At 42.8% G+C, this 18,891-nt stretch overlaps 1 protein-coding gene across 3 annotated transcripts in view; it reads left to right on the forward strand.

The window, feature by feature from the left end:
- Window positions 1-215: 215 nt before the first annotated feature.
- The window catches only part of tbcelb (tubulin folding cofactor E-like b), a 30,332-nt gene continuing 11,656 nt past the window's right edge, over window positions 216-18,891 (forward strand). The window contains exons 1-8 of one of the 3 annotated variants that reach the window (XM_023967618.3): window positions 216-475; window positions 2,922-3,140; window positions 3,425-3,574; window positions 4,508-4,647; window positions 12,835-13,016; window positions 13,763-14,025; window positions 17,149-17,275; window positions 17,629-17,745. In XM_023967618.3, the coding sequence (XP_023823386.1) occupies window positions 3,433-3,574; window positions 4,508-4,647; window positions 12,835-13,016; window positions 13,763-14,025; window positions 17,149-17,275; window positions 17,629-17,745 (971 nt within the window). In that variant the 5' untranslated portion in view covers window positions 216-475; window positions 2,922-3,140; window positions 3,425-3,432. Of the gene's footprint in view, window positions 476-2,921; window positions 3,141-3,420; window positions 3,575-4,507; window positions 4,648-12,834; window positions 13,017-13,762; window positions 14,026-17,148; window positions 17,276-17,628; window positions 17,746-18,891 lie in introns of those variants that run through there. The other 2 variants (XM_070434360.1, XM_023967617.3) reach the window with 2 other exon arrangements.

Here is an 18,891-nt window from a genome sequence, read left to right on the forward strand (position 1 = left end):
TTATTCCAGTGTGTTCATAGGTCCTATATGCCCATTTGTGTAACACTGGGGATTTTTTTCATCAATGCGTTTGGGAATTGTATTTAGTCATTTGCACAGTATTTCTCCACAACATTTTTTTGTCATCATCTGTAAAATCGACTTTTAAAAAGTGTTTTCTTTTGAGAGTTGATTGACTGTTCTTTTAAATTGCGTCACTTCCTCAACGAAGGGGGTGGGTCTTTGAGTGTCACCTAATATTTCCACTATAGTAGATATTACAGCCATAGCTGTAAACTATATCGTAAAATATCTTATTGGTCTTAATATAAAGTTAGCAGTGTGGTTAAGGTTACGGTTAGGCTTAAAATCATATTTTAACAAGAGAAATTGTAGAAATAGGCGGGGTTTATGACTTTGTGGCTGTTGTAACTAGTGACGACCCTTACCTAACCGAACGAAAATAACAAACATTCGAAGTGAACGACAGAGAACGGTAAGTGGAATCGAATTATATATATGTCAATGGTCTGACGGCGCAGGTATATTTCCCGATGATTATTGTTAAGGACCATTGTTTTAGGTTACAATATATTCCCTAAATCATAGCTACAGTAAATGAGCATGTATGTCCCCGTAGTATTGTACAAGTAGCCTACAACCTGTTACTTCAAGCACATATCATTGTCGCAATCAAAGAATAATCCATTGATCATATCGATTTATACAGCTTGGTTTCAAAGCAATGTAGTTTGATGCATTTTGGGTGTTTTTATTCACTGTCGATTTTTCTTTTTTGGAGTCATTCTGATTTCGGGGAATGTTTTTCTCAATTCAAAAAATTTGCTGCGGCACAGCATGAAAACCGGTTCAGAATACAGAAACGTATAGAACTGTGCAAGTTTTCTATACATATATATTTTTAAATCCCCAATAACTTTACTTGAATAGTTTATTCAAGTAGAATAGCAAGTTTTCTAACAATGTAGGAAATCCACTGCAATTACGTCACAGTCACATTGGCCACGTTCAAGAATGATTAACTAATTGTTATATCTTGTTCTAATGCCCCCCTGCCCCCCCCCCCCCTATATTACGCGTTTGGGCACAAAGGTGTTGTCATGGCAGCTGTGCGCATGACCCCTACCCCCTTCTTCTCCCATAGGCCAACCATGTACTCCGCTCTTCATTAATATACCCTACCGAAAAAAATTAAAATACAAAATAATAATAAATATACATGCATACATATACCCTACCGGTAGTCTTTTGTAATGGAAGTCGTGCTCACAGGCTATAGGAGATTATCGTTCAGTTTTGTCACATGTAACCTTGACATCCAAAACCTGTTTCTGTTGTGTCCTTATGATATGGCATATGCTCATGTTTTGAGGTAGTAGCCTATGTTTGAGCATACAGTAAGCCTAGTGGTTACAGAATAATGTTCACTTTGTCAACAAGTGTGTTAAAGAATTTGAGTTATGCTCTTCAATAATAACTGGAGTTATCTCAAGTTTGGCTGACTTGTCAAGGCAAGCAGGCTATGGTTGTGGTTTAGAACCCCAAAAATCACATTGCTATAGTCTATTTTATCGGACAAACTTGAAAATACCAGCCAAGATCGCTTGGTAATGTAGCTATAAACTAATGTTGCACCTGTAGTACCACTGTCACTCTCTTGGCCCTTACAATGAGCTAAAATACCCATGACTATCAGGGCTAATCTTCCTGGATTCATACTCAAACACAAAGTTATCTCAGTGTAATCCCAGTTTGCCGTCAGAAGCACCTGATCTGGGCTATTAGGAGACACTTCTTTGATCCCAGGTGTATCGGAGATTGAAACCAGAGGGTCTCTGATATGGGAAACCTTCTCTAACTGGACTTCACACAGGTTCTTGACAGAACCCTGTCTGTATGGTGTCATCATGTTGTCTCAGACGGCTCAGGGCTGGGAACAAAACCACTTGAGATATGCCTACTGGTTTATTGGCTGTTTTACACTACTGAGCCAAGCTTAACTGCGCTGGCCTGGTTACGTATCCACCATAGTGCTGGAAAGGGCAAAATGAAAAAAAAATAATTGAGTTAGGCTAGTTCTGTATGGTTCGAGTCAGCATGATGGTGTGAAAAGGGTAGGTTGTTAGTTCAGATGGGTCCAGGCCAGAGAATCAGTTTGCAGACAGACAGAGCTTAACCCAACCAGATAGCGAAACCGATAAGTCTGATCATTTAGGAAGCACTGTAAGAATCCGACACCTGCTCAGACACCTGTGTCCTTACGAAAGGGATGACAGATCTCTAACTTCATACCTGGAGAGCCACTGAGAGTGTAGGCTTTTGTTCCAGCCCAGCAGAAACAGACCAGGCCTTGATTCAATTAATTGTGGTTCAGAGTCAGACTGAAGACCATCATTAGTTGATTATTTGAAATTGAAAAAAAATATTGCAGCAAATACTGCATCCAAAATGTGTAACTGCAATTACTGCATCCAAAATACCACAGTCGACTGCAGTTACTGCCCTTTTTACTGCAGTTTAAAAAATGAAATATTTTTTTGTAAGCTTTCACTAAAGCCTGTGTACCCAGTAGCACTCCATGACCATTGGAGTTGGAGAGAGTGTATGGACTTTTCTTTTGACTCAACAAATAGACTGTTGCGTAAACCTTATGCAGGCTAAGTGAACCACAAATGTTAGTGATCAGTGATTTCTGTCAGACTAGTATTAAATCAAACGAGAGTTCAACAGGATAGGTTAAAGAACATTAGAGTAGAGTGAATCATTGTTACTTCTATTGAAAAGGTCATTATATATCTATGGTTACTTCATTGAGATGATGTCACAATGTGGAAGGATAATGGGGTCACTCTTTTAGCTCATGTGACACGCGCTCTCTTTCTTTTTCTCCCCCCCTCTTGGGCCCTCTCTCTCTCCCTAAGCCGCAGTGTACCAGGCCTGTGCTGCGTGAGCCCCTGGCACTGCCTCCTCATCCACCAGGCTGCTCCTCATCCACCAGGCCTGGCCGGTGCCAGAGGGGGAGAGAGACAGCACCTCCTCACAACACTACAGCCCAGAGGTGTCTGCCTGTGGTCCACACCAACTTGTGGCCAACTTGTGGCCTGTGGTCCACACCAACTACCCCTAGAGGAGTCATATTTGTGAGTCAATATTTCAAACATTCTCTGCTAACCTTAAGTCAATGTTTTGGTAAGTGAACAAGATTTGACTTGTTAGCATGTATGCTAGCAGTAGACAAGTCAGTTGAAAGGGCATGTAACTAAAGCCATGTGCTTTATCTGTAAAGTCCTATAGTAGCCTCTATATGCTATACCAAGTGTTTCCAAGTCTGATTGGCATAGACATGTGGTGTACCCAACAAGTCCTACTGTACTTTGTAACCATACCCCTGGGTGTAAGCCTCTCACTCTCTCTGATCAGACAGTTGGGGCCATGGAGTCCTCTGATGAAGAGGAGGGGCGCACCTTCGTCCAGGTGGTCAGTGAGAAGTACAACCCAGAGAATTTCCCATACTGTCGTGGGAACGGCATGGGTGTCGTGGTACTGTCTAGTTCACAGGGGTCGCCCATCAAAGGTCAGAGATTAAGGTGTTATAGATCCGTAGCTTATGCTGCCTTCAAATTCTCCTCGCAAGTAGGAAATACGAGGTTCCGACTGGACAACAACCACTTCCGAGTGGTAATGTTGGAGATAATTTTACACTAGTTGTGACGATTATAAAGCAAATACATTTTTGACATTGTCAAATTTATCAATGTAGATAGTGTAGCTAGTTTGACCATATTGGCAACGTTAAACAAGTTAGCTAACTTTATCATTACCAATGTTAGCTAGCTCCTCTAGCTAGATAAAATCTCATTGTTTGAGGAATTATTCTGACTTCAAAACCACTTGAACACAGTCATGTCGGACTTATGACTTCATAACTGTGAAGTTTCCCAGTTCCGACAAGCATTTGAAGGCCGACTTAGTGCGCTGACTTTGAGTAATAACTCAGGGATATGGTGGCCTATGCATCTTTTCTCTGTAGCATTTGTTATGTTACCTGCTAAACTGAGTTGGTGGGTGCGATGTGATTTATAGTCTAATGAACTGAAAAAGTTGTTATTTCTAAAGGTAGAAGAGTCAAGGGCCATACTTTACAGCCTACTTTCTGTTTTACAAAAACACCTGAATTAAGCAGTAATAACTCCATGTAGGCTTACTTGCATGTGTTATACAGGGAAATCACACAAGTTATCATCTTCTAGTTACCCAGGAATACTGTAAACTCCATGTAGGCCTACTTACACTATATCCCTTATATAGGGTATCTACACATCATGGGTCATTCTCTAATGCCTTAGCGCCCCAAGGATACTGCCTATGTAGTGATGCCAAAATAAGTAATGACAATAAGTGATACCAGGTTGTTGTCCCCTGTAATGTGAATGTGATTCTTATTGATGGTACAGTTTGATTCAATAAAGAACAATTATTCACTAGAAAGATTGTTGTCTCGCTCCAGATCGTCTGAACCTGCCCAGTGTGCTGGTCCTGGACGGTTGTGGCATCAGTAAAGCTGGGGACAAGGCTGAGGTGGCCACCTTCTGTGCCCACGTGGTGGAGCTGGACCTGTCCCACAACCAGCTGCAGGACTGGGGGGAGGTGGGTACTGTAGTTCTTCTTATCCTCCTCACCCTTGCTACCATGTTATGCACCATCTATTTATTAGCAGCTAGTTATTAGCACGAAGGCTGGCAGTACACGGCCAATATTACACATTTTTCATTGTTTTCATAATTTTCAGAGATTGTTAACTTTTTTGATAAAAGTTTGCCTTATTTTCTACACATCTAAGGTGTTGTTTTATCTGGACAGTTTTTTAAAAGTCCAATAGTTGGTTATTTGTCATGTCCAGCACCTCTTGGCTAGCATTAAAGAAGCATGTAGCAAATGGACAGTGTCCACTACCATAGCACGCAAAACAAAACGGCACCAAAAACAATTAGTGTCATTGAACAAACAAATCCAACAAACAAGACTTTCATCTGTCAATCAGTGCCAATGCCCACATAAAAAATAGTACCGTTTACTATAGTAGTACAGTTTACTATAGAATTATATAGTATTCTGTAGAATACTGTAGAATACTATACATCATGAGTCATGTATACTACTGAATACTATATAATTCTATAGTAAAATGTAGTCATTAAAACTCGTTTTTCAACCGATCCACAAATTTCTTGATAACAAACTATAGTTTTGGCAAGTCGGTTAGGACATCTACTTTGTGCATGACACAAGTACTTTTTCCAACAATTGTTAACAGACAGATTATTTCACTTATAATTCACTGTATAACAATTCCAGTGGGTCAGAAGTTTACATACACTAAGTTGACTGTGCCTTTAAACAGCTTGGAAAATTCCAGAAAATGGTGTCATGGCTTTAGAAGCTTCTGATAGGATAATTGACATCATTTGAGTAAATTGGAGGTGTACCTGTGGATGTATTTCAAGGCCTACCTTCAAACTCAGTGCCTCTTTGCTTGACATCATGGGAAAACCAAAAGAAATCAGCCAAGACCCTCAGAAAAAAATTGTAGACCTCCACAAGTCTGGTTCATCTTGGGAGCAATTTCTAAACGCCTGAAGGCACCTCTGGCCTGCTCGCCTCCCTACCTCTGAGGAAGTACAGTTCCCGCTCAGCCCAGTCAAAACTGTTCGCTGCTCTGGCACCCAATGGTGGAACAAACTCCCTCACGACCGCCAGGTCAGCGGAGTCAATCACCACCTTCCGGAGACACCTGAAACCCCACCTCTTTAAGGAATACCTAGGATAGGATAAAGTAATCCTTCTAACCCCCCCCCCCCCCTTGAAAGAGTTAGGTGCACTATTGTAAAGTGGTTGTTCCACTGGATATCATAAGGTGAATGCACCAATTTGTAAGTCGCTCTGGATAAGAGCGTCTGCTAAATGACTTAAATGTAAATGTAAATGAAGGTACCACGTTCATCTGTACAAACAATAGTACGCAAGTATTAACACCATGGGACCACGCACCCGTCATACCGCTCAGGAAGGAGACGCGTTCTGTCTCCAAGAGATGAACGTACTTTGGTGCGAAAAGAGCAAATCAATCCCAGAACAACAGCAAAGGACCTTGTGAAGATGCTGGAGGAAACGGGTGCAAACGTATCTATATCCACAGTAAAATGAGTCCTATATCGACATAACCTGAAAGGCCGCTCAGCAAGGAAGAAGCCACTGCTCCAAAACTTCCATAGAAAAGCCAGACTACGGTTTGCAACTGCACATGGTGACACGGATCGTACTTTTTGGAGAAATGTCCTCTGGTCTGATGAAACAAAAATAGAACTGTTTGGCCATAATGACCATTGTTATGTTTGGAGGAAAAAGGGGGAGGCTTGCAAGCCGAAGAACACCATCCCAAACATGAAGCACGGGGGTGACAGCATCATGTTGTGGGGGTGCTTTGCTGCAAGAGGGACTGGTGCACTTCACAAAAGAGATGGCATCACGAGGAAGGAAAATTATGTGGATATATTGAAGCAACATCAAGACATCAGTCAGGAAGTTAAAGCTTGGTCGCAAATGGGTCTTCCAAATGGACAATGACCCCAAGCATACTTCCAAAGTTGTGGCAAAATGGCTTAAGGACAATAAAGTCAAGGTATTGGAGTGGCCAAAGCCCTGACCTCAATCCTATAGAAATTGTGTGGGCAGAACTGAAAAAGCGTGTGCGAGCATGGAGGCCTACAAACCAGTTACACCAGCTCTGTTAGGAGGAATGGGTCAAAATTCACCAAACTTATTGTGGAATGCTACCTTAAATGTTTGACCCAAGTTAAACAATTTCAAGGCAATGCTACCAAATACTAATTGAGTGTATGTAAACTTCTGACCCACTGGGAATGTGATGAAATAAATAAAAGCTGAAATAAATCATTCTCTCTACTATTATTCTGATATTTCACATTCTTAAAATAAAGTGGTGATCCTAACTGACCTAAGACAGGGAATTTTTACTAGGATTAAATGTCAGGAATTCTGAAACTGAGTTTAAATGTATTTGGCTAAGGTGTATGTAAACTTCCGACTTCAACTGTACATGCCAAGTGTAGACTAATATATTGTGCTCCATACAAGTTATAGAAAAAGGGCAGTAGTGCTGAACCTAGCCGTTCAGACCCCAGTCCGACCTACTTTTTGCTCTTTTAGTATTTGTTCAGGAGGTTTCCTTGAAGAAAGACCCAAAAAGATAACAAAAAATACAACTATAGTAAATACTACAGGAATTCAAAACCGGTCAAGGTGTGTAGAAATGTTCGATGTAAAGTATAAGGCTATATACACTGCTCAAAAAAATAAAGGGAACACTTAAACAACACAATGTAACTCCAAGTCAATCACACTTCTGTGAAATCAAACTGTCCACTTAGGAAGCAACACTGATTGACAATAAATTTCACATGCTGTTGTGCAAATGGAATAGACAAAAGGTGGAAATTATTAGGCAATTAGCAAGACACCCCCAAAAAAGGAGTGATTCTGCAGGTGGTGACCACAGACCACTTCTCAGTTCCTATGCTTCTGGCTGATGTTTTGGTCACTTTTGAATGTTGGCGGTGCTCTCACTCTAGTGGTAGCATGAGACGGAGTCTACAACCCACACAAGTGGCTCAGGTAGTGCAGTTCATCCAGGATGGCACACAATGTGAGCTGTGGCAAAAAGGTTTGCTGTGTCTGTCAGCGTAGTGTCCAGAGCATCGAGGCGCTACCAGGAGACAGGCCAGTACATCAGGGAACGTGGAGGAGGCCAACAACCCAGCAGCAGGACCGCACCTCCGCCTTTGTGCAAGGAGGTGCACTGCCAGAGCCCTGCAAAATGACCTCCAGCAGGCCACAAATGTGCATGTGTCAGCATATGGTCTCACAAGGGGTCTGAGGATCTCATCTCGGTACCTAATGGCAGTCAGGCTACCTCTGGCGAGCACATGGAGGGCTGTGCGGCCCCACAAAGAAATGCCACCCCACACCATGACTGACCCATCGCCAAACCGGTCATGCTGGAGGATGTTGCAGGCAGCAGAACGTTCTCCACGGCGTCTCCAGACTCTGTCACGTCTGTCACATGTGCTCATGTGCTCAGTGTGAACCTGCTTTCATCTGTGAAGAGCACAGGGCGCCAGTGGCGAATTTGCCAATCTTGGTGTTCTCTGGCAAATGCCAAACGTCCTGCACGGTGTTGGGCTTGTAAGCACAACCCCCACCTGTGGACGTCGGGCCCTCATACCACCCTCATGGAGTCTGTTTCTGACCGTTTGAGCAGACACATGCACATTTGTGGCCTGCTGAGGAGGTCATTTTGCAGGGCGCTGGCAGTGCACCTCCTTGCACAAAGGCGGAGGTAGCGGTCCTGCTGCTGGGTTGTTGCCCTCCTACGGCCTCCTCCACGTCTCCTGATGTACTGGCCGTCTCCTGGTAGCGCCTCCATGCTCTGGACACTACGCTGACAGACACAGCAAACCTTTTTGCCACAGCTCACATTGATGTGCCATCCTGGATGAACTGCACTACCTGAGCCACTTGTGTGGGTTGTAGACTCCGTCTCATGCTACCACTAGAGTGAGAGCACCGCCAACATTCAAAAGTGACCAAAACATCAGCCAGGAAGCATAGGAACTGAGAAGTGGTCTGTGGTCACCACCTGCAGAATCACTCCTTTTTTGGGGGTGTCTTGCTAATTGCCTATAATTTCCACCTTTTGTCTATTCCATTTGCACAACAGCATGTGAAATTTATTGTCAATCAGTTTGCTTCCTAAGTGGACAGTTTGATTTCACAGAAATGTGATTGACTTGGAGTTACATTGTGTTGTTAAGTGTTCCCTTTATTTTTTTGAGCAGTGTATTTAAAGGTGCACTCCACCATTTCAGTTTGTGACAAAACAAGCAATATAGTGTAGAGAATCATTGTACCATCTAAACCGCTGTGAAATATATTTTCCATAACCAAAAATATTGTATTTTCAGCTATGGTGTACAAAAGTAAAAGACTATAAAACTGAATGTAATAATGGGAAGCATATAACTAGCGCACGTAGAAAAAATCTACTGTTTCTTAGACTTGCGTTCTATGAGCATGACAGATCTATAACTCACATTTATATGTGGGTCACCCAAGAAGTTACATATTGCTGTTTCAAAGGTTTAATAGAGACGACATAGACAGGTATATGCAAATGAGAAAACAGATACCTTCCTCTAAGGCACATATGTCAGAGTCAAGGCCCGCGGGCCACATCGCCGCCGCGAGAAGGTTTTTTACGGCCCTGGGATGATCTTGATTTATTATTAGAACCGGCCCGCAGACCGCAGCAAGCCGGCAGCCCGCAGATCTTTTACACGCACCAATACTACATTTCCCACATGCAACGGTGACGCACCGAGCAGTAGGCTGCTTCATTTCAATTTTTATTGCACAGCAGTCGTCAGCATCACAGTAAAATTAACTTTCAGATACCCATCAAAAATGGCAAAACGGAAGGTGGACACTGAGAACGGGGGTTTCAAACAAGGTGGGAGTCGGAGTATATGTTCACGGAGGTAGCTGGAAAACCTGTGTGTCTTCTGGTGAGAAAGTGGGGCGGTACTGAAAGAGTATAATCTGAGACGACATTATGAAACGAACACGCGGACAAAAACAAGAATATGGACATGGAACAAAGGCTACAAAAGGCAGAGGAATTAAAACGAGGCCTCAAATCTCGACAGGCTCTGTTCAAAAAAGCCAAATCACAAGGCCAGGCTGCTGTCAAGGCCAGTTTTATTTTGCAGAAGAGATCGCTAAATCAGCCCGGCCATTTACGGAGGGGGATTTCATCAAAAACTGCATGATTAAAGTTTGTGACGAAGTTTGCCCAGAAAAAAGGCAACTCTTTTTAAATGTGAGTCTGAGCAGAAACACCATTGCCGAGAGAGGTAGACCAGTTGTCCATCAATCTAAAAGAGCAGCTTGTGAAAAAGGGAAAAGATTTCATTGCATATCCTTGGCTGTGGATGAGAGCACCGACATTTCTGACATTGCCCAGTTGTCAATTTTCATCGCGGAGTGGACTCCAGCCTAAGCGTGACAGAGGAGTTTTTGGCTTTACGTCCTATGCATGGCACAACTACGGGGCATGATTGTATGAAGAGGTGTCAAGATGTGTAAATGAGATGGAGCTGCCTTGGGAAAACTCGTGGGTTTGACAACCGACGGAGCACCTGCGATGTGTGGACACAGGAGCGGACTGGTGGCGAAGATACGGGAAAAGATGCAAGAGGAAAACGCGACAGGTGAGCTGACAGCTTATCATTGTATCATACACCAGGAAGCGTTGTGCGGTAAAGCCTTGAAAATGGAGCATGTAATGAGCATCATCACGCGCACAGTTAACTTTATCAGAGCCAAAGGTTTGAATCACCGCCAGTTCAAGGCATTTCTGACGGAGTTAGAAACGGAGCATGGTGATTTGCCTTATCACACAGAGGTGCGATGGCTAAGCCAGGGAAAGGTGCTTCAAGATGTTTCGAGCTTCGTGAGGAGATTTGTCTGTTCTTGGACAGCAAAGGGAAAGACACAACCAACTCCGAGACGAAATGTTTCTGTGTGAAATGGCTTTTCTGTGTGACATTACGAGTCATCTGAATGCAATGAACTTGCAGCTGCAGGGTCGGGATCATGTCATCTCTGATATTACAGTACAGTGAAGGCATTTAAAACCAAACTGACTCTGTGGGAGACGCAGATGCGGAAAGAAAATTTGAGCCACTTTCCCAGCTGCCAGACCATGAAAGAGAAGCTCTCTACCAGTGCGTTCCCGAGCGCACAGTTGGCTGATAAAATAGGTATGCTTGCCGCTGACTTTCGACGCCGATTTGCTGACTTTGAAGCACAAAAAGCAGGTTGGAACTGCTCGGTAACCCATTTGCTGTTGACGTGGAAAGCTCACCACCAAACCTCCAAATGGAGTTGATTGACCTCAATGCAATGATGCACTGAGGGCAAAATATGCGGCAGTGGGTGCTGCGGAGTTCGCCCGTTTCCTCCCCGACACAATGCCCCAGCTGCGCATCCAGGCTGCTCAAACGTTGTCTATGTTTGGCAGCACATACCTGTGTGAACAACTGTTTTCTTATGAACCTGAACCAAAACATCACACAGAAGTCGACTTACTGCTGAACACCTCCACTCAATTCTGAGGATTTCCTCAGCTCAGAGCCTTACCCCGAACATTGATGAACTTGTGGAAAAGATGGGACACCACCAAGTATCACCCTCAACCTCAAACAAGTGAACATTACTGTGCAATCACATATTTAGAGTTTTTACTCAGTTCAAGTTTAAAAGTTAAAGTTTAATATTTGTTTTCACTGCATGTTACTTCTCCTTAAACAAAGTGTTGTTTTTGATTAATAGATTTTTGCACTTTATTTTATTGTATTTCAATCCAATTATATTTTAAAAATATTTCCGTTCGAGTGGATGATAGAAAATTGCTATTATTGTTTTTTTCTTTGAAGTAAATTTAGCCCACTTTTGCTAAAATAGAAAATATAGGCTACTGATGGTGCCTTGAATACCGGTTTCTTTCATTTAATGTTCATGTTATGGGGATTTTTATATAAAGGAAATTTGTCTTTTGTGTCTGTTGAAAATTAAAGATTACTGACAGAGCCATAAGAAAATATTGCTTTATTTATCTGATCATATTGGAATATATTTGTTAGGTTTTCAGTAGGTTCAATTAGGTTCACTAGACTATATGCGTCATTTAAAATTTTTTCAATGAACATTCGAACAGTCCGGCCCTCGGCTTGTAGCTACATTTTTTATTTGGCCCTCCGTCCATTTGACTTTGACACCCCTGCTCTAAGGGGTTCGCAGGGCAGACCTATACGCTCTTGTATTATCTTTTTGCGCTTTCAGCCTTCCATGCCTGGGGCCAAAACATTAAATCAAGGCTGAGACCTAGGGTTTGAATAGACTATACATTTCAAATTTCTTAATTGCTTAAGGACACCATGACCTAGTTTATGGTTCAAGGGCCCAGGCCTTCCAATCGGGAATAATCATCAGTATATCGTTCTTAACACAGTACACTACAGTGTATACAGCTTCTACCCCAAAGCCATAATACTGCTGAACAGTTCATCAAATGGCCACCTGGACTATTTGCATTGACCCCTTTTTTTTCTTGCTCTGGCTCTATGCACACTCACTGGACTCTACCCTCACATTCACACATGCTACTTTGACACTCCAGCACACACTACATACGTTCTCACACACACACACAAGTGCATATTGATGCCACAGACACACTTTCACATTCCACATATGTTGCTGCTATTCTACATATTTATTATCTATCCTGATTGCCTAGTCACTTTTACCCCTACACACATGCAATGTTCCCTCAAAGCTGCACGCGCATCTTTGACCAGAACTGGCCGCGCACCTCCTCCAGGACTGCCGCGCAGAAGAAATGCGATGCGGCACAGAGACGCACGAGATTGAACTTCACTGAGTTCGCCCCATTAGTTTGCACTATATTATCAACGTTTTTTCTGTGGTCGAATCAATGTTATATCAGCCCCTTTTAAATGAAACAAACCAAAACCAATGTTATTTTGTGTTACTATTTAATTGTTTGTTTTTTTGCTCATCCTTCTTTTTTAACTCTACGTTATAGCGAAAGTCTACACCTGTTGTATTTGGTGCATGTGACAAATACAGTGTGATTTGTGTATAATATCTCCAATCTGTCTTTTGGGTTGCCAGATCTGCACGATTGTGTCTAACATCCCCAACCTGGATTTCCTTAACCTGAGTATGAACCCTCTGAGTGGGATTGAACTGGAGCCAGGCCTGGCTGAGGTGTTCTCCCGAGTCCGCCGCCTGGTCCTCATCAACACGCGTGTCACCTGGGACACGGTACACACACTCACACGCCAGACCCCTGAGTAAGTCATGACAGATAGTGGACTGTGAATCACAAACCAGACACATGGCACACGTGAATACAATTTGCTGCCTTTTAAGAAGTGTAACTTGGTCCAAAATATATTTTTAATTTCACCTAATTTTAACATTGTCATAAAGAGGACATGTTCAACTTCATAAACACGGTTTCCAATCTCAAGAGGTACAAAAAAAGCACTAGTACGTGCCTGTTAAGTGCCAAATAAAGTACCAGGGTTGACCTCACCTGTTTTTACACTATGATTTGACTATTACATGTTCAATGTTTGTTCTGAAAAAAAAATATTTAAAAGGTATAGTTATACAGTATTAAAATGAGAGATCAGTTCACGTAACAGCGATGACCATAAAACGAGGAACAAATGAATCACTAATCGCATTAAATAAATAATCATTTTCAGAAATTACTTTGTCAAAGCAACACAATAACTATGGCTTTACAATGATGGTAAAAACCCGGATACATTTTGGGATTAAGTGGGTTGAAACTTCTTAGAAGTGGCACAGGGTTGACATGTCAAAATGCAGAACTTTATATAAAAAAAATTATATCTGTTTATTGAATTCTCTGTGTGGTCTATATTAAAGGGCACTTCATTTAACATAACAGGTTTTTAAAATTCAATATTGGTGTACAAGTTTTACTTAAAATATCAAAGGGATGCAAAAGTCACTCTTTGTGGAACGACCCAGCTACCTCTGATTCTCATACTATCTCCCCCTGCAGATTGGAGGAGCTCTTCCTTTGTCTGAATGATTATGACCAGGTTGCTGAGTCCCCGGTCCCCTGCCCTTCCCTGCGCCTGCTCCAGATCACAGACAACCAGCTACAGGAGTGGAGTGAGGTCCGTAAGTTTGGGCCGATGTACCCGTGCCTGGACACCCTGGTGTTGTCCAACAACAGACTCAGCTCTGTGGAGGAGGACACACCTCAGGACACACTGCAGCGCCTGTTTCCTAACCTGCGCAGCATCAACCTCAACAACTCAGGTTTGCGAAGGGAGTCTCATACACATGCAAACACACACACACACACACAGGTGCGCACACACACAAAGCAGGAGCATACCTAAGTGATAATGCTCGAGAAGCCGGTGTTTGGAGGATATATTGGCATGGGTGTTGTTAGGCTGGGAAACCGGGCCAATATATCCTCCAAACACCGGCTTCGAGGGCATTACCACTTTTTTACAATGGGTTACCAACATATTCAAATAAAGATTTAAAATATGTTCATATTTTAAAATATATTTGATTAATTTATTCATAGTATTTCATCCTTCCACAAGATATAGTCCCAACACAAATCTAGGGTTGCTACCCAAGCCGGCTGGTCTAACATTCTATTGGTTCGTTTGCCAGAGATGCGACCCAGTCGTTCATTTTAAATGTTCTATTGCCATACTGGCTGCCAACGTTCTTATCCCTTGCTTGCTAGTCAGCCAACTACGGCTAACTTACAGTGACGTCAAACAGTGCAGCCAGAATAACAGCAAAGTAGCTGCATTTGCGTTGGTTTAAGCTGTTTTCTTGTGACATTTATTTGGATACATCCGTAACAATGAGATAAAGATGCGCGATTTCGCCCGGCGTAAAAAATTTGCTCTCTCGTCCGGACACTTATTCAGAGGAGTTAGCCAACAACACAACCACTTAAACTGAAGATGGAAAGACAGCAAACTAGCTGCACTTTTTTGTTTTACCTCTTTTCTATTGATAGTTCTTTGTATAGTCATGGCCAAACGTTTTAAGAATGACACAAATATTAATTTCCACAAAGTTTGCTGCTTCAGTGTCTTTAGATATTTTTTTCAGATGTTACTATTGAATACTGAAGTGTAATTACAAGCATTTCATAAGTGTCAAAGGCTTTTATTGACAATTACATTGATGTTGATGCAAGGAGTCAATATTTGCAGTGTTGACCCTTCTTTTTCAAGACCTCTGCAATCCGCCCTGGCATGCTGTCAATTAACTTCTGGGCCACACCCTGACTGATGGCAGCCCATTCTTGCGTAATCAATGCTTGGAGTTTGTCAGAATTTGTAGGTTTTTGTTTGTCTACCCGCCTCTTGAGGATTGACCACCGTTCTCAATGGGATGAAGGTCTGGGGAGTTTCCTGGCTATAGACCCAAAATATTGATGTTTTGTTCCCTGAGCCACTTAGTTATCACTTTTGCCTTATGGCAAGGTGCTCCATCATGCTGGAAAGGCATTGTTCATCACCAAACTGTTCCTGGATGGTTGGGAGAAGTTGCTCTCGGAGGATGTGTTGGTACCATTCTTTATTCATGGCTGTGTTCTTAGGCAAAACTGTGAGTGAGCCCACTCCCTTGGCTGAGAAGCAACCCCACACATGAATGGTCTCAGGATGCTTTACCGTTGGCATGACACAGGACTGATGGTAGCGCTCACCTTGTCTTCTCCGGACAAGCTTTTTTCCGGATGCCCCAAACAACAATTGGAAAGGGGATTCACTTTACCCCAGTCCTCAGCAGTCCAATCCCTGTACCTTTTGCAGAATATCAGTCTGTCCCTGATGTTTTTCCTGGAGAAAAGTGCCTTCTTTGCTGCCCTTCTTGACACCAGGCCATCCTCCAAACGTCTTCGCCTCACTGTGCGTGCAGATGCACTCACACCTGCCTGCTGCCATTCCTGAGCAAGCTCTGTACTGGTGGTGCCCCGATCCCGCAGCTGAATCAACTTTAGGAGACGGTCCTGGTGCTTGCTGGACTTTCTTGGGCGCCCTGAAGCCTTCTTCACAACAATTGAACCGCTCTCCTTGAAGTTCTTCATGATCCGATAAATGGTTGATTTAGGTGCAGTCTTACTGGCAGCAATATCCTTTCCTGTGAAGCCCTTTTTGTGCAAAGCAATGATGACGGCACGTGTTTCCTTGCAGGTAACCATGGTTGACAGAGGAAGAACAATGATTCCAAGCACCACCCTCCTTTTGAAGCTTCCAGTCTATTATTCCAACTCAATCAGCATGACAGAGTGATCTCCAGCCTTGTCCTCGTCAACACTCACACCTGTGTTAACGAGAGAATCACTGACATGATGTCAGGTGGTCCTTTTGTGGCAGGGCTCAAATGCAGTGGAAATGTTTTTTGGGGGATTCAGTTCATTTGCATGGCAAAGAGAGACTTTGCAATTAATTGCAATTCATCTGATCACTCTTCATAACATTCTGGAGTATATGCAAATTGCCATCATACACACTGAGGCAGCAGACTTTGTGAAAATTCATATTTGTCATTCTCAAAACTTTTGGCTACGACTGTATATATCCATAAAAATGATGCTGATTCATGAGTTCGACTGGCTGAGAAAAGTTGCATGCCTGTGTCTCGTCCCAACTCCCGAAATGTTCATTACTATGGAGGGACATCTGGTGATTGAATTTGAATATTTGAACAATGTTGCAAATGTCGGAGAGACAGACGGCAAGGTTTATACAAATCTCCGCTGTTGAAAACAACAATGTGAGATAATGTCTAGATACTTTTTTATAGTGGTGATTAGACAGCCTGGCTGGGCTGATGAGACAGTGGATTGCTCAGTCAGATGGAACAGAGAAAATAGGCATTTTAACGTCATAAATTTAGCTGGTGTTAACTTGTGGAATAGACACCTTCTGGAATGCGGTTTCAATCTACATTCAGGATTAGACCCACCCGTTGTATAAACACAAATATCCCTCTTTCCTCTACCTAATAACTCTCCATCCACTATTCCTGTTTTCCTTCCCTTTTCTCCTGTTCTTACTCCTCTGCTTCTGTACCTTTTTCATGCAGGACAGGGAACCCTACTGAGAAGAGCTCAAGTTCTGTTACATTCCAATGTATTTTAACACTACGTTTTAAAGGCATTTTACCCCCTTATATAGGCTAAATAAATGAAACTAATATACACACTCATTCAATCACTGAAAGAGCCCTCTATGATCTGTCTGATGTGAAAATAGATTAGGACTATGTATTGTATTGTACTACTTCTGTACGCCATACTCAATACTGTATCCTGGTCTTCCATAGAGAATGAGTGCTGATCATTTCCGTATCCGTGGGTGTGTGCATGCATGCGTGTGTTTGCACATGTGTGTCCTAAAGGGCTTAACCGATGGGAGGACATAGAGAGGCTGAATTTCTTCCCTAAGCTGGAGGAGGTGAGGCTGATGGGGATTCCCTTACTGAAGCCTTACACCAACAAAGAGAGACGCAGCCTCACTGTGGCACAGTGAGTACACACACACACACACATTTACATTTTAGTCTTATCCAGAGTGATTGAGTTAGTGCTTCATCTTAAGGTAGCTAGGAAAGACAACCACATATCACAGTCACAATAGCAAGTTAAAAAAATTATTCAATAAATCAGCTATCGGCAAAGTCACTACTAGTGAGAAAAGGCAAGTACAGGTGTTAGTGCAAGTACAATGGTAGGGTGTTAATAATTTATTTGTTTGAGTTGGGGGGGGGGGGGGGGTGTATTCAACCTCTTGAAGAGGTTCACACAAACACAATTGAATACACACCTGTTTGATTTGTGTAAATGTGTCACACACACTCATAATCTTTGTCCTTTTGCAGGTTGCCATCTGTGACTGTGTTGAATGGGAGTGTGGTGACGGAAGGAGAGAGGGAAGACGCTGAGAGGTTCTTCATCAGACATTACCTGGACTGTTCTGAAGAGACGCTGCCTCAGAGGTACTGTTGACACACATACACACTCCAGTCTGTTGAGGTAGAGCTACTGTATGTCAGAGGAACTGTAAACACACGCACACATTTTTCTTCTGATAAGAACAACCTCCATCTGGTTCATAATAGCACTAGCATTCCTCTGAGACAACAACCTCAACAGCGGACAGGAATCACTTTGAGTCAGTACCTCTCAGATACCGCCTACCTCTCTCTGCTTATGTTAACACTCCCCTCAGTGTTCTAACACACCTGACATCCCGTAACATATTGTCATCTCAGGACTTCCCATGATGGGAATTTTATTGGGGGGGGGGGGGGCCATGCATAAAAATGAATTGGCCCACGCTTTTTGCCAGCCACATTCCACTTAACCTTAGGAGAATGCGAGGGAAGGGTTTTCGGGGGGGAAAGCGCGCTCCCTGACTGGGGGAAAGTAACCTTTGCGAGACAATGGCACCAGTCACTGCCTACTCAATGACTTCTTTGTGCCTCTGAATACTCAGATCGGAAAACCGATACACAAGGTGGCAGGTAGATTATTTTTTTGACCTCCTCCTCCTTCACTCGTTCATTCGCTCTCTCTTTTCTTTTCCCTTAAGGGGGGAGATTGAGAGCTTGAATCATTTCCCTGTGTAACCAGACCTGTTGTAGCTCGGCTCTGTGTGAATATTGTCCTCCTAATTATGTGGGGAAAGTGCCTTTTTTGGTGGGGGGGTGCTTGGGTTTTCTTTTTCTCTGCAGGTGTGTTTCTGCCAGTGGAACAATGACTCCAAACCAACACAGCGTCCCCACAGTGTCTCAGATTAATCAGGGTACTGCAATGGAAGTGTTTCAAAGCCGCAAACCGCTTTCTTGGTTTTCTTTTGCTCACTTTTCCTCTGTTTAATTATATTTCTCTCTCTCTCTCTCTCTCCTTGCTTTTAAACAGCATTTACTTGCTTTTGGGTCTTACATGCTGACCAAACCGGATGCACGCACGTTGATTTTGTTCACCCACACCAGAAGAGATCACGACACGCAAGTTGAAATATCAGAACAAAATATCAAAACTCTGAACCAATTATATTAATTTGGGGACAGGTCAAAAAGCATTAAACATTTATGGCAATTTAGCTAGCTAGCTTGGTGTTGCTAGCTAATTTGTCATGG

The sequence above is a fragment of the Salvelinus sp. IW2-2015 genome, linkage group LG23, assembly GCF_002910315.2.
Source record: "Salvelinus sp. IW2-2015 linkage group LG23, ASM291031v2, whole genome shotgun sequence".
Lineage (NCBI taxonomy): Eukaryota > Metazoa > Chordata > Actinopteri > Salmoniformes > Salmonidae > Salvelinus > Salvelinus sp. IW2-2015.